General features: G+C 39.4%; 1 protein-coding gene across 7 annotated transcripts in view; it reads left to right on the top strand.

The window, feature by feature from the left end:
* HECW2 (HECT, C2 and WW domain containing E3 ubiquitin protein ligase 2) overlaps positions 1–23,027 on the top strand; it is a 412,843-nt gene that overhangs the window by 255,781 nt on the left and 134,035 nt on the right. For all 7 annotated transcript variants that reach the window (XM_021074544.1, XM_021074543.1, XM_021074542.1 and 4 more), the window contains 4 exons: positions 4,988–5,082; positions 12,090–12,165; positions 16,949–17,118; positions 19,916–20,058. In XM_021074544.1, the coding sequence (XP_020930203.1) occupies positions 4,988–5,082; positions 12,090–12,165; positions 16,949–17,118; positions 19,916–20,058 (484 nt within the window). The remainder of the gene's footprint in view (positions 1–4,987; positions 5,083–12,089; positions 12,166–16,948; positions 17,119–19,915; positions 20,059–23,027) is intronic.

Below are 23,027 nucleotides of genomic sequence, written 5' to 3'. Positions count from 1 at the left end.
TTATCCCAATGCCTAGAGTTAATGTAGGTGATTTGAAATTGCTTTGGAAGAATATTTTTTGAATAGATAACAGATGAAAAGAGCATAAAATTAAAAAGACACAAAAAAATGAAAGTAATATCTCCCCAGCTTCATGCCCCAGTCACTAATTTCTCCTCCCTAAAGGGAACCACTTTTACTAGTTTCATGTGATCTTTCTAGAAGTATTTTATTCATATACAAACCCAGGAATATATTCTTCCTTTAAACAGATGTTAGAATAATTTCTTTAAAATGCAATGTCAGGACTTCCTGCTGTGGCATAGTGGGTTGAGAATCTGACTGCAGTGGCTCGGGTTGGTGCAGAGGTTTGGGTTCAATCCCTCGCCCAGCATGGTGGGCCAAAGGATCTGGCATTGCCACAGCTGCAGTGTAGGTGGCAGCTGTGGCTTGGATTCGATCCCTGGCCTGGGAAATTCCATATGTCTCAGATGTGGCCATAAAATGGAAAAAAAAAATTTTCAGTGTCAGAACGACACAATTACAGAAGCTCCCTTACTTCAGGACAGATTTAAGTTCTTTTTTTTTTTTTTTTTTGGCCACACCCGCAGCATATGGAGGTTCCCAGTCCAGGGGTCGAATCAGAGCTGTAACTGCCAGCCACAGCCACAGCCACAGCAACCAGATCTGAGCTGTGTCTGTCACCTACACCACAACTCATGGCAACGCCAGATCCTTAACCCACTGAGTGAGGCCAGGGATCGAGTCTGCGTCCTCATGGTTGCTGGTCAGATTCATTTCTGCTGAGACTTGCCAGGAACTCCAGGTTTAAGTTCTTTCTACCTTCCAAACCCCATCCCCCAGTACGTACAAAGTACCATCTTTGGGCAAGGATCACCGTCCCATCTGTGGTGGACGTGGAGCTGGCATGTTTTTACTCTGAGGGATGTCTTCATTTATATTTATGAAAGTTAGCAAGTTAAAATTTTTAAAATAGGAGGGCTTTGATGTCTTCCCACACTTAAATAGAGTCTGCTAAATCTTTATTTTCATAACTTTAGAAACAAAAGTGTCCAGGAGATGATTTAAAAGGGCCAAAATATATTTCCATGGTTCATGACTGGCTTCATCTATTCAGAAGGGACCTGAGAGAGAGAAAGTTGCCATTTCCTTCTTAGGTGAGAGGTGGCCTAGGCGACTGTAGGCCCTTATAGGTGAGTGTGGGCGGCCTCACCCACTGCTGGTTCTGCCTCTGCGGTAACATCCTTTTATAAGTAGATTTTTTGGGAGAAAATATTCTTGCTTTTTATAATCCAAAGGAATGGCCATATATCTATGCCTATATATGCATGCACAATATGCATATATAAATATATGTCTTTTTCCCCCTCCATTATTTTGAGGCGAGCAGGAGGAGATGTTTACTGCCACATCGGGCTGTGAAGAAATCATTCTCAGGTAGCACGTTCCTTCATCTGTATCCTCCATCCCTCCTGTCTGTGAGCATGGCTGGCCCTGTGGCCATGGGGCCCCTCCCTTATCTGATGCTCTGTCATCGGGCTTGTGTTTGCTTTCACCTGTTCTTGTATCGTTTTCTCCGGAATAGCTTTCTGTTTTCCTCTTGCAGTTAGAGGTTAAAATTGTAGCTAGAATAGAAGCCTGAACACCAACTGCCCTTTTGCGCATTCTTCCCAGTTACCTCTTCTCATAACTGAAATGTTCAGGGACATGAAGCAAAATGCTGCTCTTTCTTCTCTCTTCCTCAGCGGGGATGTTGCTTAGTTACACCATTTAAAAAAATCTTGAGGGACCTCCTAAAACACTAAATAATATGTAAAGATGGGCCCTCCCCCTCAGCATGAAACATTCCTACAATTTAGGGGACGGAAATCTTCACTGCCCTGCTGATTGAGCCGGCTGATTCACTCCAGGTGCCAACACCTAGTTTTGTCCGGTCCTGGGTTTTTCTCTCTGGTGACCCGCCTTTATATTTGGTTTTGTTACTGGTGATCTGTGTAAGTCCCCTTGGCTTTACACCGAATCTTAAGGCAATGTGACCTGTCAGCTCTGCGGGTTTTGGTGGTCATAGCCTCAAAATCTGCTGCGCACAATTCAGAATAAGTTTGCATTATTGTTTCAGAGATTATAATTTATCACAGGGGTTGGAGATGTTTGTTTTAGCAAAAAGTAAAAGAACAGTCAAAATGGGTCAGCTAGCAAAGCTGGCTATCAACATCCTACAGGTAAAAATAAGCAGCCCCTTTAGTGTCTGTTTCCTAGTCTCTTACCTAACTGACAATTAGAACCTTAGAAAAGAGGAGGTGGCCTGCTGACTTGAGGGGGAGTTCAGGGAAGATGTAAGAATGCACTTCTCCTTATTGAAAACCCAGCTGCTCATTCAGGAGCCCCTGATTGGATCTACGAGTTACCGCTGCAGATAAATTCAGAGTGCTGTTCCCGGCATTTAGAATGTAATACTAATGAGCTCATGCCCTCACAATTCAGTCCTTGTGCATCACTGAGCTTGTTTTACTTTGATAGGCTCTGTGCATGTTGCTTAGCTTTGTTGCAGAAGACATGAAGCTGGCCTTGGAGGAAAGCAAATGAGAGGGTGGGTTTGCTCAGGTCTATACATTTATTACCGTTTGAGGAGTAGTGCTCAGTCAGGTCACTTATGCGGGCTTCCCAGGGCAGTGGAGTCATAATAAAGCTGGAATTCCTGCTGAGGTCCACTTGCAGGTCCTCAGGCCAGCAGGCTTGTTCCTGCTTCCTGGCTCTTGCCACTCCTCACACCTAACTCTCTAACCTCATTTTTCTCAGCTGAAGGTTTGAGCCCTGACCTATTTGTTCTGTGAGGCCTTTCTTTTATTTTGTTTTTGGTTCTGGTTTTGCTTTTTAGGGCCACACCTGTGGCATATGGAAGTTCCCAGGCTAGTGGTCAAATCAGAGGTGCAGCTGCTGGCCTACACCACAGCCACAGCAATGCCAGATCCAAGCTGTGTCTGCAACCTACACCGCAGCTCATGGCAACGCTGGAACCTTAACCCACTGAGCAAGGCCGGGGATCAAACCTGCATCCTCATGGATACCAGTCGGGTTCGTTACCGCTGAGCCACGAGGGGAACTCTGTTCTGTGAGGTCTTTCTGACTCATCTCTGCCCTCACTAATCTTCTCCACCATCTCCACACATCTGCCTGGCGCTTGCCTTTTCATTCTTGTCTTCTGTATTTTGTCATCTTCACAACTACACTGTAAATCACCGGGTAGACCAGAAACCTTTCTGTGATTCCCTTGCACTGTCTGGCCTAGTGCTGGGCAGGTATTCCACAGGTATATGGTAAAAATCTTTTGCTTGTGATGCCAACTACATTGTGAATCACTGTACGGTGATTAAGGAATGTGATGGAAAGACTCAATATTTTACCTCATGATAGACATTTTTTTGAGAATTAGTATTTTTTCATTGATGGGAAACATATTTTCATATGTAATATTCCTAAATATTCCTATATAAATTCCTAAAAGAACATTTTTCTTCCATCATTATCCCTTTCTCTTAAAATAAGCAAACTGAACACTCTGTAGGAGGCCACTTGGTACAGTTGGAAAAGTCGATGCAAGATTAACTTCCTTGGGAAATTGACATGGAGTGGCCTTACTTTAATAATCCAGGTGACTCGGTTGAGAGAGTAACTCCACTCTTGAAGGCTGGGGGGTCTCCTCCTGGGCCTGCCCATCAGCATCATTGCCTGTATTAAATGACACCTTGGGAAGAAGGCATCTCACAGGGAAACTTCAGTGACTGAGATGTTCTGTGTATGGAGAAATTTCAATGACTTTGAGTTTTATCTTTGACCATATTTTTTTTTTTTTTTTTTGCTTTTTGCTTTTTAGAGCCACACCTGCAGCATATTTTTTTTTTTTTTTTTTTTTGTCTTTTTGCTATTTCTTGGGCCGCTCCCACGGCATATGGAGGTTCCTAGGCTAGGGGTCGAATTGGAGCTGTAGCCACCAGCCTATGCCAGAGCCACAGCAACGCAGGATCCGAGCCGCATCTGCAACCTACACCACAGCTCACGGCAATGCCGGATCATTAACCCACTGAGCAAGCGCAGGGACCGAACCCGCAACCTCATGGTTCCTAGTCGGATTCGTCAACCACTGCGCCACGACGGGAACTCCTATCTTTGACCATATTGACTTGCTGGTAATTGTAGTTACTTTCCAAAAACAGTCATTGGCATTTGTATTGGTTTTTTAAATCAAGCTCAAATTATATAGTATATAGACATATACACACACTTCTGTAGTTATGTCAGATATATACATACACACCTGTGGGGATATAGATATATACTTACCAGTGGTTTCTAAATTTGACCCCTGTCTAGTGGCTGCATTCAAGTCATTTGGAAAATTAACATAATACAGATTCCCAGACCCTCTCACCGCAGAATCTATTGCAGCATTAGACTGCTCCTTTTCTCTTTCCATCAATAGCTATAGTCTATGTTGTAGAGATGAGGAATGAAGGCTTTGGAATTGGACAGAGGGGATCTGAGTCCTGACTCTGTCATTCCTATTGGTTTGACCTGCAGCAAACCTCAACACTTCATCTGTAGTATGGGGGCAGGAGTTTCTGCCTCGTGGGGCAGGCGTGAGGGGCAGATGACAACCAGGGTGGAGACGTAGCCCTGCATCTGGTCCTTCAGGAGCACCTTAGTGAATGGCAGCCGGTCTTATTCTTATCTCTGCACTATTTATTTTGGCATATTGTGTTTGTGCATTATTTTTCTAGTCTATTTGGGGTGCTCAGAAATTTTCAGAGAAGTGTATAAAATCAAGCAGGAATTGGTATAACCTGTTGCCTCTGATTGGAAAAGAAGGAGTCACTCAAAGAGTCCTGAGCAGGGTTTTCTGAGAGGCAGTGCAGTGGATTTCCTCAGGGGATGCCTCGGTGACTTGTTTCCGTGTTTAAATGATTGTTTTTCTCCGATCCATTTGCAGCGGAGATAAAAATCTGTTTCAAATACTACCACGGCATTAGTGGAGCCCTGCGAGCCACGACCCCCTGCATCACGGTGAAGAACCCTGCTGTGATGGTGAGTGCCCCTCGCGCTTCCTCAGCCCTAGTCCCAGGCTTTGCTTTCTATTTTTGCCTGTGCGGCTCTGGCAGGGTTACGGGAAACAATGAGAAAGGAAACCCAGAACAGCGTGGGGGCCGTTTGGGGGAAGGAAATAACTTACAGGATGGCTTACCTAAATCCGTGAGACAAATCTGTAGACAAATATGACTTGATTTATAATGATTCCGTATACCGTCAGCTCGTTGGGGAACCCACTCACGAGGCAAATTAGTGAGTGTCCATCGTGGGAGGTTTTTTTTTTTTTAATTTTTTTATTTTCCCACTGTACAGCAAGGGGGTCAGATTATCCTTACATGTATACATTACAATTACATTTTTCCCCCCACCCTTTGTTCTGTTGCAACATGAGTATCTAGACAAAGTTCTCAATGCTATTCAGCAGGATCTCTTTGTAAATCTATTCTAAGTTGTGTCTGATAAGCCCAAGCTCCCGATCCCTCCCACTCCCTCCCCCTCCCATCAGGCAGCCACAAGTCTTTTCTCCAAGTCCATGATTTTCTTTTCTGAGGAGATGTTCATTTGTGCTGGATATTAGATTCCAGTTATAAGTGATATCATATGGTATTTGCCTTTGTCTTTCTGGCTCATTTCCCTCAGTATGAGATTCTCTAGTTCCATCCATGTTGCTACAAATGGCATTATGTCGTTCTTTTTTATGGCTGAGTAGTATTCCATTGTGTATATATACCACATCTTCCGAATCCAATCCTCTGTCGATGGACATTTGGGTTGTTTCCATGTCCTGGCTATTGTGAATAGTGCTGCAATGAACATGCGGGTGCACGTGTCTCTTTTAAGTAGAGTTTTGTCCGGATAGATGCAACTTCGCCTAGGTGGCTAATTGGTAGGAAATGGTGGCATTGCATCTTATGTGAATTTAATTTACACGAGCTCAGAGGATAAAAGAGAAAAATAACAATAGAGTAGTTTTCACCCCAAAGAAGAGTGTGAGATGGGATTATGATGTGCCGTTCCCTCGGGAGATCTTAGTGCTTGATGCCAAGTTGAGCTCTGGTACCTGAAGAGACCTACCCCACATATTTTTGGTATCACACGGCCACTCAACAGAAGCCAACCTCTTCACCAGGTCCTCAATTAAAGAAAGCTATTAGGAGTTCCCGTTGTGGCTCAGTGGGTTAAGAACCCAACATAGTGTCCATGATGGTGTGGGTTCAGTTCCTGGCCTTGCTCAGTGGGTTAAGGATCTGGCCTTGCTGCAAGCTGCTGCATAGGTCATAGATGTGGCTCAGATCCTGAGTTGCTGTGGCTGTGGGGTTGGCCGGCACTGCAGCCCTGATTCAACCCCTAGCCTGGGAGCTTCCATATGCCACAGGTGCGGCCCTAAAAAAGAAAAAAAAAGAAAAAAAAAAGAGATAAATATGTAATTTAGCTTTGGAAAAAACTGATTGGGTTGGATTTTTGAAGGAAAGTGTATCCATTTCCAATACGGTACTTTCCGAAGAATTACTTTTCACATTTTTGTGATTTTTTTTTTCATTCCACCAACTAACTTTAGAATCTAACAGCTTCGCAAAGATGCACTCCATTGTACATGGATCGCTGGACTCAGAGGGTTTGGGAGATTATTAGAGTCTAAGATATATAAATCGTTTCAGGTTTTATATGTCATTAATAAAAATCTGGCTATGAAAATAGAAGAAATTTTTTTTTTCTTTTTAGGGCTGCACCTATGGCATATGGAAGTTCCCAGGCTAGGGGTCGAATTGGAGTGGCAGCTGCTGGCCTACACCACAGCCATGTCAGCACTGGATCTGAGCAACATCTATTACCCACAGCTTGTGGCAATGCCAGATCCTTGACCTCCTGCTCGAGGCCAAGCACATCCTCATGGATACTTAACCCACTGAGCCACAACTGGAACTCCAGAAAAATTTTTTTGATGTTTATAGAAGTTTTATTTTATTTTTTAAAATTTATTTTACTGAAGTATAGTTGATTTACAATGTTGTGTTAATTTTTGCTGTACAGTGAAGTGATGCAGTTATACATGTATACATTCTTTTGCATATTCTTTTCCATTATAATTTATTATAGGATATTGAATGTGGTTCCCTATGCTATACATAGGACCTTGTTGTTTATCCACTCTATATGTAATAATTTGCATATGTTATTCCCCAACTCCCAATCCATCTGTCCCTTACTGCCCCTCCCCTGGCAACCATAAGTCTGTTCTCTATATCCATGAGTCTGTTTCTGATTTGTAGATAGGTTCATTTGTGCCATATTTTAGATTCCACATATAAATGATATCATATGGTATTTGTCTTTCTGTTTCAGACTTATTTCACTTGGTATGATAATCTCTAGTTGCATCCATGTTGCTACAAATGGCATTATTTCATTCTTTTTTATGGCTGAGTAATATTTCATTGTATGTTTTTACCACACCTTCTTTATCCCTTCATCTGTCGATGGACATTTAGGTTGTTTCCATGTCCTGGCTATTGTGAATGGTGCTGCTATGGATATAGGGGTGCACAAATCTTTTAGAATTACAGTTTTGTCTGGACATATGCTTAGGAGTGGGATTGCAGGTTCACACAGCAACTCTATTTTTAGTTTTTCAAGGAACCTCCGTACTGTTTTCCATAATGGCTGAACCAGTTTACATTCCCACCAACAGTGTAGGAGGGTTCCTGTTTCTCCACACCCTCTCCAGAGTTTGTTATTTGTAGCCTTTTTAATGGTGGCCATTCTGACCACTGTGAGGTGGTACCTCATTGTAATTTTGATTTGCATTTCTCTAATAATTAGCTATGTTGAGAATCTTTTCATGTGCCTATTGACCACCTGTATGTCTTCTTTGAAGAAATGTGTCTTTAAGTCTTCTGCCCATTTTTCAATTGAGTTGTTTGGGTTTTTTTTTTGTTGTTATCAAGTTGTATGAGATGTTTGTATGTTTTGGAGGTTAAGCCCTTGTTGGTCACATCATTTGCAAATATTTTCTCCTAGTCTGTAGGTTGTCTTTTGTTTTATTTATGGTTTCCTTTGCTGTACAAAAGCTTGTAAGTTTGATTTGGTACCATTTGTTTATTTTTGCCTTTATTTCCATTGCCTTGGGAGACTGACCTAAGAAAACATTGGTATGATTTATGTCAGAGAATGTGTTGCCTGTGTTCTCTAGAAGAAAAATATTGGTTTTCATAATATAGAATCTTCATAACATTGTGTGTACACATTTATAGAAGTTTGCATTTTTGAAAATAGGCAAGTGGACAGATTGACTCTCTGAAATTCAGAAAGTAATTTCTGCAGATGGCATTTTGAAATTGTCCAACCTACCAATGCTATATCAAGCAGTCTTTCCCTTTCATTTATTCTTTCAAACAAATATTCATTGGTGCCTGCTAGGTGCCAGGCATTATATCCACCACTAGGAATAACCCGATAAGCAAAAACAGTCCTTGCTCTCACTGGTCTGATGGGGGAGAGAAACATCAATTAAATTAAACTGTATTTATTTGAGTGATAATTACCATGAGGGGCAGTAAAGCGGGACTATGAGAGCACATACTAACAGGATTCATCCTGATCAGGAAGGTCTTGGAAGGCTTATCTGAAGAAGGCAAGTGTGCAGGACAGTTTGAAGGATGAGTAGGAGCTACTTTGGTGAAAAAGGGGAGGGAAAAGCATTTTAGGTAGAGGGAAGAGTATGTGAAGAATTTTCAGTATCTAGGTACTCTGCTCACATTTGAATTATACTGGAATTTCCATTATAGTAAACAAAGAATATTTTTAAAAAGCCACATTTATTGAATGAGACTTTGAAGGTCCACAAAGAGAACAACACTTGTTGACTACAAAATCTGCTGTGTCACATAGTAAGCTCTGGAACATACTCTAATATATATTCTAAAAAGATCTATTACAAAATTGGAAAAGTGGGGCTATTTATTGTAAAGCCTTTGAAAATTAACTGTGTGTGAAATTAGATAATAGCTTCCAAACATGGTTTTTCTAGATTCAGATTTTCTTAGACTTGAGCAGTTGCCATGATCAGATATCAATGAAGGCGGTAGGAACCTACAGCCTGGTGAGCATTGATCTCATTCCATTGATTTTGCATTGAGATTATTCTGTCAAAGCCTGTGGATAGTTGAAAATAATTAATTTGCTTCAGCTAGGTTTTAGCGTGCCTTAAAAGCTTCAGAGATACAGCATTGGCAATCATAGTAGAGTATTTTGGTTTAAAGGCTGACTAATAGAACTTGTGGTCAGTAAATTTCTGACCAAGCTTGAGATAGTTTTGTCTGTATCCACTTTTGAGAGGCTGTGCCCATGGTCATTTCCTTGTGGGCTGAGTGCTGTGTTTCTGTGACAGCATAATGGGCACCTACATATATGACGTGTATTTAGACAACATGGATATTCACAAAGCCAGTTTAGTATGATTATTCCACGACCAGATGCAAAGGATAGTTGGGAAATGGAAGCCACATTTTGATGCTTGATGACACAGGATTGGCTCTCAACAAGTACATTTGATTTGCTACATTATGCTGTACCCTCTGACTCATCATCTCCAGGTTAAATAGAGCAGAGACAGCACCAAACTGGCCAGACAGCATCACTGTCACTGTCTCCCTCTGCTTTTACCACACACACCCTGGACAATAAAGTGGTTAGCAGTGAGGTAGACTACAACTGAGACAGACACACAGCCACACCTGCCCTTCCTGGGCTGGACATCTCAAAAACTGTGGTCTCCCCTCAAATAGACCACACTTTCCAGGGAAATGTGTCCCCTCCAAAAACATGATATCTCTTCATGCCAAGTAAGGTCAGTGAGACTCCGAAAAGATTCCTCGTCTGTTGTCATTTAGCACCTACTTAAAATGTTACAAGATATTGTGAAAACTAAGGGAAATGCCCTCGAATTCTCATTTTTAAATGTAACTCCTTGTTTGGCAAAAAGCTAATACTGTGAAATAATTCTTTCAGAATTCTCAGATAAATAGTATCCTTCACCATGACTGCAGTAATATGCTCATGTGAAATAGTACACAGAGAATTCAGTTTCATTCTTCCAGAAAATAGAGTCAGGAAAGACCAAACCTGACCACCCAGTATAAAGACGTTGGTGATAACAAGTACATCTGCACTCAGTGTTTAGAGAGAGGTTTTTAAATAAACTCCCTTCATAGATTGAGTCCAGGAAAACTCAGAAGCAGCATTGTTGAAACAATATGTGGTAGTGAGGGTCGCCTTTATCTGTCCCCGAAGCAAGGGATTTCCTGTTCCAAGTGACACATATCACTGTGCATCCTGATGAATGATGGTGACGTCAAAGTACAAATGACAGAGAAGACACAGCTTTTTTTATATCCTTGATTCATTGGAAAAGGACATGTGAGAAAGGAGACCATATGATTAGGATGGTAGCTCATTTCCTTCCCTGTAGAGTTTCTCAGATACATCTTCCAGAACTGGATGGAATGAAATAAAGATGCCCTAGTGTCTTGCAAATGACATGTCAGACAATCAGGAAGCAGTTAATGTCACACAAAATAGTTCTGATTAAGGCACAGGAAGTAGAGAAGGAAGGAGAAATTTATTTTTCGAAATTTGAATGGAATTTATTTTGAAGTACCTCAACTTTACTTATAGTTGTGGAAGTTTTATCTCTTGGTGGTGTATGATTTTGTTTGCTTGTTTGTTTTTTAGGGCCCCACCCATGACATATGGAAGTTCCCAGGCTAGGGGTCAAATCAGAGCTACAGCTGGCCTACACCACAGCCACAGCAGTGGGGATCTGAGCTGCATCTGTGGCCTAGACCACAGGTTATGGCAACACTGGATCCTTAACCCACTGAGCGAGGCCGGGAATCAAACCCACATTCTCATGGTTCCTAGTCAGGTTCGTTAACCACTTTGTCATGGAGACTCCTGGTATATGATTTTTAAAGGAGGTAGGGACTGCCACAAAGATAAGATGGATGGGTTTAATCTCTGAACTTTAGAATTAAAATGTGGTTTCTAGTTTCTTAACTATTCAAAAAATATTCAACCTTTAAGTCTGTTTCTTACAGTATTGTGGACTTCTTTTTTAGAGAACTATGAAGCTTTTTTCCTAGCGTAGTATAAATTAAGCACTAATTGGACATGAATTGAGAGAAGTATTTAATCTGATGTGTGATCTATAAATTGACTGTTTCAAGTGAGATATAATTTACTCAGAAGCTTTTAGGAGTAGCTTTACAATACAATATCATACAATAGGACTGCAAATTGTTATTATCGCTAATTATAGTAGTATGTGCCATGTTACCGGTAGCACAATAAAATAGGAGCCTACAAGGGCAATGAGACTTCCATATGGTGGTCCCTTGGAAATATTTAGCAAGAGAGGATAATTTTATATATATATAAATATGTAAATATAAATGTATATATTATATAACTATATAAATATATATTATATATATGTAAATATAAATATATATATAGTATATATATAAATATATATATAAATATTTAGCAAGAGAGGGTAATTATATATATAAATGTCTGATATAAATCATCTGTTTAGTTTAGTCTAGATTCTCCGAACAAATATAAAGGGATTTGTGTTTGATTTTTTAGTTTGCAGGTATGTTTTAATATTGTAAGAGCAATATAAGTACATTTACTACATAGCAAGTATATTTTTATCAAAGAAATAGAAGAGCATGAGGTAGGTTGATTCATATCCCAGGGAATTTAGAAGCTCATATTGGTTACATTTTGGGTGAAGATTAAATTTAGGATGTGACCCTTTTTCTCGTCTCTGAGATACTGCACCAATGTCTGGATTCCAAGATTTGTAGCAAATGAAAAGGCATATACTACAATATATGTTTGATATAAAAATTGTACTTGCAAACATATGTACTTCCCCGGGAAGGTTGAGAGAGATCAGATTCCTGTGAAACTTCAGGTACGTGTGATTTTCTCTGCAGATGGGGGCAGAAGGCATGGAAGGAGGTGCTGCAGGCAGTCAGCATTCTCGGAAACTCGTTAGCTTTACGTTGTCAGGTAAGGATGTCTTAAAAATGGTGTCTAGTTTGTGTATAATTTCAAAGATATGAATGGTCACTTCTTTCTGCAGACTCGCATACAGGATATGTGAACCACTTTGGTTTTGGTAATACCTCTGGAAATTCAAGTGTATCTCTTACTGTGATATAATTGGATTACTGATGTGAACTCAGAAATTATTTCTTCTAGCAGGTTTTCTGGTGATAAAAGACTATAACTGTGTATACTTACTTAAAAAGCTGTAATGTAACATGTGCTAAACCCACTGTAGAGCTTTGGCTATTGAAAACAATTTATGCTTACCTTATCTAGAGAAAGGAAAAATTGGGGGATTGGGGGGAAAAAAGCCAAGGGATATATTTCTCTGGAGAAATGCACATAAAAATTGGAAAGTAGATTAGACAATTTTTTGTTGTTATTTTCTGGTTGGTAAAATACTCTGATTGCCTGTGTGTTTATCATGCAGCTAAGGCACTGCTTTTCAGGTTGTGAATTGGAACTAATTTGTGGTTTGTAAGATTAATTTAGCTGAAACTAGCAATTTCAAAAAGAATAGAAAAAAACATCAGAGTTTACCATCAAATGGAAATATTTTTCATAGAACAACAGTTTATACAAACTGAAAATTTTCACCCATAAAAGTATGCACAACTATGTATGTATATGATGGGTTTCTGTATAAGTGTATTTTATACATAGGTCAGTGTCAAAAAAAGTTTGAAGGCCACTGATTTTTTTTTAAATATTAACTGGCAGTCTTTATTATTCTTTGAAAGTCAAGAATACTTTTTAAAAAATCAGCATTTAAAGTGGACTTTTAAAACAGACAACTCTACTACGGTGCATATAAAATAAAGTCTAACAGATGTCTGTCACTGCAAGATGTTTTGTTTTCATTTTTCCATAGCTGCTTCTGAAATTTAAATTAGATTCACTTTTTCTTGGCTGCAAAGAAATGATGTGAAATTCTCAGGAGTGAGAGTTAGAAGGCTGATCTTGAAAACACATGTATCTGATGCATGATTGTCACATAGGATGGACTGTGCACGTTAGTTCACGGATAGCCCTCAGCCTTCCGAGTATCCATGTCTGTCCTTGCACATTCCTTCTCCTTACCATGAAAGCCTTTTTGCTTTGGTTCTCAGAGGCTGTAAATTAGTTGGCTTGTAGTTCAAATTTGGCCAATAAATATATTTTGGTTGAAGACTTCAGGATCTTAAAATTATCCAGGTTTTTACTTTCCTTTTATTTTCTTTTATTTTTTAACTTTATGGCTATACCTCTGGCCTATGGAAGTTCCTGGGCCAGGGATTGAATCTGAGTTGGAGCTGTAGCAATGCCAGATCCTTTTAACCCACTGCACTGGGCCTGGGATTGAACCTGTACTTCTGCAGTGACCTGAGTTGCTGCAGTCGGATTCTTTTTTTCTTCCTTTTTTTTTTTTTTTTTTTTTTTCCATTTCCAACTCATTTTCTCTTTTTTCTTCATTTAAAAAAATTAAATTTTGGTCAATTCGGTAGTCAGAGTCTTAACCCATTGTGCTACAGGAGGAGCAATAAATATATCTAGATTTTTAGAAAAACCCTCAGTACCCCTAATCTACTTTCCAATTTTTATGTGCATTTCTCTGGAGAAATATATCCCTTGGCTTCCCCCTGCCCTTACCCAATCCCCCAATTTTCCCTCCCCACGCCCTTATCTCTCTGTCTCCTGGAAACATTGCACTTGGCTACCTGTGCTTCAGACCTTCACAGTTCTGTGGGGCTGCAGGTACAGAAGTCTTTCATTTATAGATAGGGAAGAATTAGTCAGCCTGCATGGTTCAGAAAAGTCTGACCCAGACTGTGGTTTTCTTAGTTTAGAAGCATTGCCCTAAGCTTTCAAGTGATCAGTTCTAAATATGACACACACACATAACGATTTTGACCTTAGAAGGGATGTTAATTAACTCATCATGGGAGAATGACCATGTAGGAATTGAAAATCTCAGGACGTTTTCCTAAAAAGTAGGAAATAAGCTTTGGAGCACAGCCACATGCTTTTTCTTTACATACCACTTTATCCAACATCCATCTCTGTGCACATGGAGGTTTGGTTACCTGAAATGTGTTTTATTTCTTACCGTACAGTCAACTGTTTGCAGATGATGTATAGAAATGGCTGAAAATTATAGAAGATGAAAGCAGCTTTATAACAGTAATTCTAAAAAATTAATTTGGTTGCAGCATATTAACAGCAGATGATAGTATTTATGGAGAACAATTAAGCACTGCAGGCTGTCTCTCTGCAAATGTGCTGCTCTTGATTATCTCTGGATAAGTAGGGATACAAATAATGGAACTCTACAGCTAGAACAAAAGCTATGTTTTAATGAATCTCTTAAACCTCTTCTCCAAGTGAGAATTCAACCAGGGATATTTAACTTGTCATACCTTTGTGACTTTGAGTCCTTCTTCAGTCTATTAGGTGACATGGATATTTATGAGCAATAAAATATGTAAAGGATAAAAGAAAGAGGCAAAAGATGGATCAAGTGAACTGAATAATCAGACTACAAATAATTGATAGTTTATTGTATTTTTGTAATGAAGATTTATTTGTACGGTGTCCCTTGTAGAAAAGTGTTAATGGTGACATCTTTCCTTGCTGTGGCTTTATATTCTGGTGGATGCTTTCTGTTCGAAGGAATGTTTTGCATGAATAATTTAGCTCGGTCAGACTTCACGGCAGCCATTTCTGTACATGTTATTCCTTGCTAGCTGCAGAGAAATCCCTGGTTGAGAAGTAGATTTAATATTTAAAGAATATCATTTTTTTGTCTTTGAGTCCAAGGCAAGCACAATCAAGAAAGGTAAGAAAATAAAAATGTAAATTGCATTTTCCTCTCAAAGCTATTTTACGCTAAATAAAGACAAGTGAAAACACGTAGCATTATTAAATTGACAGTAAAATGCAAATGCTGTATTAATAATGACTGCATAGTTTACGAAGTGCTAGGGATGGGGGACCATGAGGCTAATGAGATTACAGCAGCTTCTCTGATGTTCCTGTCTTATTCTTTACTTGTCTTTTTCTTCTGCCACTGGCTTTCAGAGCAAAGATCTTCCTGTATTTCAGGCAGTATTCTTAATACCAGTTCCTCTTGGTTGAATTTTTCTGACAGTATTAAACTGCCTCCCTCTACTGCCCACTTGGAATCATTAGACAGTTGTGGTCTATTTTCGCCTCACATATCTAGGCCATAAGTTTTTGTTGGCCATTGTGAACAAAACACTCCTCCAGGGAACGCTCCCTAGAGAATAAGGTTCTTTGGGCAACCCCAGGCCAATTCTGTCCTTCTAAGAAAGACTCCGTGTTTCAGGAATGGACTTGAGTAGGACGACCCTGGTGACCTCCTAAAATATAAGGTTATTCTACAGGGTCTTTTCTCCAGCTAATCTGGGGAATCCAGAGGTCTCTGAAGGTTCAGAGGCCATCCACAGAACTTCTTTTTGAACCAGTGGTCAGAGCCTGCCTACACTAATCCTAGCTGCAAAAGGTTACCTAGAAACAGTCTATTCTTCCAGAAGCTTTCAAGATCACTTAGCTCTCAGGCCAGTCTTATTCAAACTGATATTCTCAGAAGGGCACTGGGAACCCATTGAACCCAGCTTTTCATTTCCTGACATTTTTGTATCCACCACCTTATCTAAAGGTGGCTTGGCTTTTTTTTTTTTCTTTCTTTCTTTTTAGGGCTGCAGCTATAGCATATGGAAGTTCCCAGACTAGGGGCCAAATAGGAGCTGCAGCTGCCAGTCTACACCACAGCCACAGCAAGGCCAGATCCAAGCCAGTCTGCAACCTACACCACAGCTGATGGCAACGCTGTATCCTTAAGCCATTGAGTGAGGCCAGGGATCCAACCCACATCCCTCAAGGATGCTAGTCAAGTTCATTACCACTGACCCACAACGGGAACTCCAGCTTGCTCATTTTTAAAAGTGGTAGTCTCTTCACTAACTAGACTTTAGCCTGAACTTTTAGCAGCTCTCATAGTGTGAAATAGCAGCTGGTGAATCTAAAATGAATTATGGGACATTCATCAAATATTTAAGTGACTTAACAGGCTATTGAAAAAATAACCTTACACTTATTTAATCTAGCAGATAGTATTCAATTTTAGAGATATTTCTGGGCTCCCTTTCTTCCCTAATATTCATTTCCTTTGTTGAATACCTACGTCATTTTAAATGGGGCACAACTGAACGCGTGCTCTGAAGTTTCATCCCCAATTAAACTTAAGTCAATGCATGTCATATGTGTATGTAGAAGATTCACTTTTCTCTCCTGAAGGAACACATTGGTTTTTTTCTTTTTAAATACATTATTTGCTAAGGATTTCTCTCAAGACATTCTGGAATTGCTGGTTGCCAAGCCATAGCGAAAAAGGGTGGTGAAGATGCACATGTTACAATCAAAATGGTTCCCAGGAAAAGTCATTTTAGATAAGGTGGTGGTAAAAGTTCGGCTTCATTTTGCAGCCTGTTAGGAGACCCTCTGCTGGAATTAGTCGTGACCCACTTGTCCTCCCTTATCTAAGCGATCACAGTGTGAATAACTCTATTACTGTTTTACCGAATAGTTTCTGTTTTAGAGCTTCCTGTGTGATTATTTAAGAACACATTGGTGTTGAGCTGCTCATTCTAATCGGGATGTATGAATCTTGTCTCCTGTCGTTTTGTTTGCCCTCTCTCTTTCCCTCCCTCCTTCCTCCTCTCTCTCTCTCTGTCTTTCTTTAAAGATCTTAGGGCAGTTGGGCTAAAGAAAGGGATGTTCTTCAATCCTGACCCTTATCTGAAGATGTCCATTCAGCCAGGGAAGAAGAGCAGTTTCCCCACCTGTGCCCACCATGGGCAGGAGAGGAGGTCTACCATCATCAGTAACACCACTAATCCAATCTGGCACCGAGAGGTAAGAAGATTGCCGCTGGTCTTCTTCTTGACACTTAGAAAGTCAGCCAACTTCATCTCTTTTCACTGGACCCTGCCTCACTGAGGTTGCTTTTGGGTGTGAGTGGGACAGATGTGGTGTCTGGAGGTTCTGTACAATGAAAAGGAGATGCTCCCTTCTAGCTGGTCTGGGGTAAAGCAAGTGAGGCACTTCCCTCAGGTGCATGATCTGTAGGGTCCCCAAAATTGAATGATCCACATTAATACTTCGATGCAATTTTTTTTCTTTTACTTTTTAGGGCTGCACCTGTGGCATAGGGAGGTTCCCAAGCTAGGGTTCAAATCGGAGCTACAGCTGCTAGCCTACAGCACAGCCACAGCAACGCCAGATCTGAGCCACGTCTGTGACCTACACCACAGCTCACGACAATGCCAGATCCTTAACCCACTGGTTGAGGCCAGGGATCGAAGGTGCATCCTCATGGATCCTAGTCGGGTTTGTTACCACTGAGCCATGATGGGAACTCCATAATACTTTTTTTTTTTTAATCAAAAGCAAGCAAAACATTCATGATGAAAGAATATCAAATTTTTGTAAAGACAGAATCAGTTACAGTGCCTTGTAGAGCCATGTTGGAGCCTGAGGCAGAGGGAAAAATCAGTAATATGGATGCCATTTTTATTTAAAATTTTGATATTTTGTTCTAGCATATATTCAGTACAAATTGAGGGAATCTCTCTTCCTACAGGCTTTAGCAAATATTTTTCGGATTTCTAGATTTTGGTTAATTAAATGAGCCATTCGAGAAGTCATCATTGTGAGGGATGGCAGATTGTGTTGATGGTGTTTCAGACTTCCTCCCAGCTGCCGTATGCTACCAGTCACCACAGTGCCCCATGTCAGTGAAATCAAGAAGGTGTTTCCCATTAGAACTATTTAAAGTCAAAGAAGACCAGAGATGTCATTTCTCACCTAGGGAGCAAAGCATGAGTTTTCCCTTCATTTCTCAGGGAGCCAAGGCGCATTTCACACACCAGGGTCAATGCGTGTTTCTGGGCAAACCTGTATTGGCATAGGAGTTGCACCATTAATTAAGTCACTCTCTCAGTGTGTAATGATGATAATATGCTCTAACAATGTTGTACAAGTATTTCGTTGGAGAGGGAGCTACTTCAGGGGATCCAAAACCAATTGGAGAAAAGATGTGGATATTTGAATTTGGCAGTGCCCAGAAGAAACTGAGATGTTTCTTCTGGGCAGTTCTTATGGTTATCTAAATAGATAAATATTGCGTGGTTTCTTATTCCTAGCTTGAAAAACAACTTAGGATCTCCAAATACTGAATAACTCTTAAAGGTCAACAACTTAATTTAACCCATTAGAAACCTAGAAGACATAAAGTTTATCTTAAATGTGAGCACTTAGAAGGCATATAGTAGGTATAGTAATTTGCAAAGTTCTAAACCATGAAACCAGTGCAATCCTGATAACAGGGTGTAAGGGTGAGATTATCATCTCTTCATTTTTGTGACTAAGAAACTGAAGCTTAAAATGTTTGTATAACTGGCTATTCAGAGGCAGAAGTAATGCTTTAACTCAGTTCTTTTATTCTAAGCAAGTGTTTTGGCCATTAAGCAGTTTCCTAAACTTCATGGCCCTTTGGAGAAATAAAATTGTTGTGACTAGATAAACTTAATGACCCCTAAGTGTAAAGCTAGCTGGCACTATTCACGTTACTGTGGTCACCTGGATGCTGTCTGCCAGGAAAGGAGAGAAATGGTTCAAGTTAGATTCCTGGCTCCATGACTTACTTTTCCTGAGATGTTCATCACTAAAAAGAAAATTTTAATCTTTCTAAAGATAAAATGAGGTGAATATATGTGATAGTCTTTGTAAATGAGTAAAACTGTTTTATCTTATGTTCTTATTAATATACAATCCAGTTTTCTCCAGTGGCATTCTTATTTATTTTTTATTTTTTTTTAGGGATTAACCCATGGCGTAAGGAAGTTCCCAGGCTAGGGGTCAGATCAGAGCTACAGGCGTACAGATGCTGGCCTACACCACAGCCACGGCAACGCAGGATCCGAGCCGTGTCTGCAACCTACACCACAGCTCACAGCAACACCAGATCCTTAACCCACTGAGCGAGGCCAGGGATTGAACCTGTGTCCTCAAGAATGGTCAGATTCGTTTTCACTGAGCCATGACAGAACTCCCCCCAGTGGCATTCTTAAAACAACAAAGCTTAGCTTAACCTCATGTTTTTATTCTTCTGTCTCAGAAGAAATGACCCTGTGCGCCTTTTAAATTAATTTCCATTTAAACATTATTTTATTTTAACATAAGCCAGGGAAATCTTAGCACTCTGTAGATGTTCCTACAGAATAACCACTAAGGGAAGGAGTATTTTAACCTGTGGGGTACAACTTCAAAATTCCACAGGATCAGGAATTAAAATTGCTGTTGATCAAATGTATTGGTTAATTCTAAGGTACCCTGCAACAGAATATTACATTTTAAAAATTAAGATACAGTACATGAAATGAGTACTAAAATTGTATTGTGCATAATTTAATATTTAATAACACCTTCATTAGATGATTAAAAGGACTTTTTTGTCATTCAGATTCTAACTTAACTATTGCTTTTTAGTCTTTGTGAATGTTAATGATTTGGAGTGAATAAAGAATTGACAGGGGCTGTGGATATTTCTCTATGTTGTTAAGATTTAAGAGATACTATTTTCTATGATAATAAACTGATACATGTAATTTCATATTTGTCTTTTTTGAACATGTTATGTTTTTGTTTTCAGAAATACTCCTTTTTTGCACTCCTTACTGATGTCTTAGAAATTGAAATTAAAGACAAATTTGCCAAGAGCCGTCCTATCATCAAGCGTTTTCTGGGGAAACTAACCATCCCAGTCCAGAGGCTGTTGGAGCGACAAGCCATCGGGTAATCAGCCCTCAGACGTAGGGGTCTTATTGCGATTAGTTCTTACTAAAGCAACTGAAATGATACTCTGTGGTCCTAGGACTTTTCTTACTGGCAATAAGTGGTAACCTAATTCTTTTAAAAATGTAAGAGCTTATATACTCATTAAAATGTGTGGGACACAAAGCACTTTAATTATGTACCATTTTTTGGTTCTTTCCCAAGATGTATCTACCATTAGCATTTCAGCATAAAATGTCACAGTACTCAACTGTTTTTGAGTATATTGAAATCTTGCTATAAAAGCCTCTCCCAAGAGCAGGATCCTAATGTCAGGTTGAGTCAACCTCCTTATCCTGGTTAACCCCATCCAGAGAATCTTATTCCTAAGATACCAAAACCACCTTATTGTAGGGCCATTTAAAACAAAATCTAGACTCTGAGAAGGTATTATAGTTGAGCTCTTATGCATGTACATTTCCTTCAGGCAGCTAGACATTACTCATTGAGAGAATTTTAAAAGGTGATTTGATGTATGTTTTCTTTCTGTGAGCTTTTTGTAAGCTGTGAATAAAGTAGTTAGGAAATTATAATATGGGATTCCCATTGTGGGTCAGTGGTAACAAACCCAACTAGTACCCATGAGGATGTGGGTTTGATCCCTGGTCTCACTCAGTGGGTTAAGGATCTGGCGTTGACGTGAGCTGTGGTGTAGGTCTTGGACGGTGCTCAGATCCTCCTTTGCTGTTGCTGTGGTGTAGGCCGGCAGCTGCAGCTCCGATTCAACCCCTAGCCTGGGGACTTCCATATGCTGAAGTTGGGGCCCTAAAAAAGACAAAAAAAGAAAAATAGGAAAAAATTATAACATGCTTCCACCTCTTGTTCTAAATGGTGTGTGTATTTTCACATGTAAGGACCAGCAAACCCAGTAACACTGGTGCTTCGAGGTAGCCCTCTGGTGGGGGGGGGGGCATCTTTTTCATTGTGAACACACGATAGTAGTATTAACAGCAGCAGTATCGTGATGACAATGGATGATGAGACCTTACTGGGACTAAGTAAATCCTACTCATTAGCTCATGTAATCTTTTCAGCAACTCTGGAAGGTAAATGATGGGATTATACCCATTTCGGAGTTGAGGAATCAGAGGCTAGTAAGCCAGTAGTGGAGCTGGGATTTGAACAGATCAGTCTGCCCTAGACTCCTGGCTTCTCTGAAGAGCTTGAAGGACTGGCGGTGATGGAATACTACTCTTGCTACTGAGGGAATTCATCATTCATATTCACTCTGCTGCTAATTAACTGTTCTGTTTTGTCCAGTCACAATTTCTTCAGGCATTAGTTTCCTCATCTGAAAAACAAAGTGTTTAGACCAGATGATTTCCAAGACCTCTTCAAAATTTGAAATGAAGAGATCCTAATGGATTCTAGGTCTCTGGCCATCAGAGGCAGTAGAATTTGTGACTGAGCCAAACCACATGAAGTAGAAATATGCTGCTGAAATTCTAGCAGCCTGGTTTATCTGATGGAAACTGGGAAATCACAATGATAGTTCAGGATGGCAGTTATTGATTCTAGTAGAGATATTCTTTGGAAACTTTTCAAAAATTATTTTTAGGATTGCTAGAAAATGAAAACTTACAAAGAATGAAAATTAACTATCAGAAATATATTTATCATTTAGTTTGCACAAGTATAATAATATAATTTATATAATATCATATAATTTATGATATAATTTAATATATGATATAAATATTATATAATATATAAATATTATATAATATAATCATATAATTTATATAACATAACCTTTGGCAGAATTGTCAATTTGTGTATACAAGTAAGAATGATCAAGGAAATATAAAACCTTACCAGTGCTTGAAACTATTGTTGATTTGCTGGCTTTTCATTCAGTTTTTTAAAGAATTGGACAATCAGTGTACTTCCCTTCATATATTCCATGTGTACTAGAATGAAATCCATCATCAATTTGTAAGACAGCAGAATTATGAAATGTTTCTACCTAAGTACATTGCCTGAACTTAGTATTTGCATTATTAGATAAATATGATATTATATATTAGTATATCAGCTATTAACATCCAAATATGATGCTAAGTATGATGCTTTGACCTGATTATTATGTTCCATCAAGTTGTTGATACATCTTGAAAAATACTGGTTTTCTTTACTTATGTGTTTGGTAGATAGCAGTTTTCTGGTGTAGTTGAGGTTTTATGTGGTGAGTTTATGGGATGAGCTAGAACTCCTTACTAATTGTTTAGTTTGAGAGCATTGGTTTGAATGTGACATTTTCAGAGAGTGGCCTGCATTCTGTCCAAAAAAGCACATCACTTTCCCATGCTTTGTCAGGTGCTCTGGTCTCAGTCAGGTTGTGAGAGTTCTTTGACACTTATTTTTTATAATTATATATCATAATAATACATAAGATATTGTACACTATTATCTATCACAGCAAGAGGCAGGATGAATCACATGAGCCCAAGAATAAGAAAGCAGGTGAATCTTTTGACAGACGTTCAGCAAAGGGTGAAAGCCTTGACTCAGAATCTCCAAATAGGGAGGCTTTCCTGTACATATAGATTAAATAGTTGGGTAGAGTATCTTGTCAGCTTGGGTAATAAATAGCACTAACAGCTATTAAAATTCTTTTTTCTAAGTAAAGAGTCTCCTTTGTTAATTTAGTCAATAAATATGTGTTTATATATTGTCTACTAAATATTAAGCACTATGTTAGGTGTTGGAAATATAGTGAGAAAAAGATGGATGACATTCTTTCTTTAAGATCCTTACTAAACATTTACTTCCTAGCTAAAATGCATCCCTTTTTATAAGTCTTCATCATCAACACCAACACCCTACTTTTATTGACCAAAGAGGTGAAGAAGAGTCAGTTTTTTTTAACAAAGAAATGAAGATTTTTTTTATTCCAGGACTAAATATCCAAAGAAATGGGTGAGGAACCA

The sequence above is a fragment of the Sus scrofa genome, chromosome 15, assembly GCF_000003025.6.
Source record: "Sus scrofa isolate TJ Tabasco breed Duroc chromosome 15, Sscrofa11.1, whole genome shotgun sequence".
Classification (NCBI taxonomy): domain Eukaryota; kingdom Metazoa; phylum Chordata; class Mammalia; order Artiodactyla; family Suidae; genus Sus; species Sus scrofa.
Note: the sequence above shows the minus strand (reverse complement) of the source record. Positions and strands in the feature narration are given on the sequence as shown.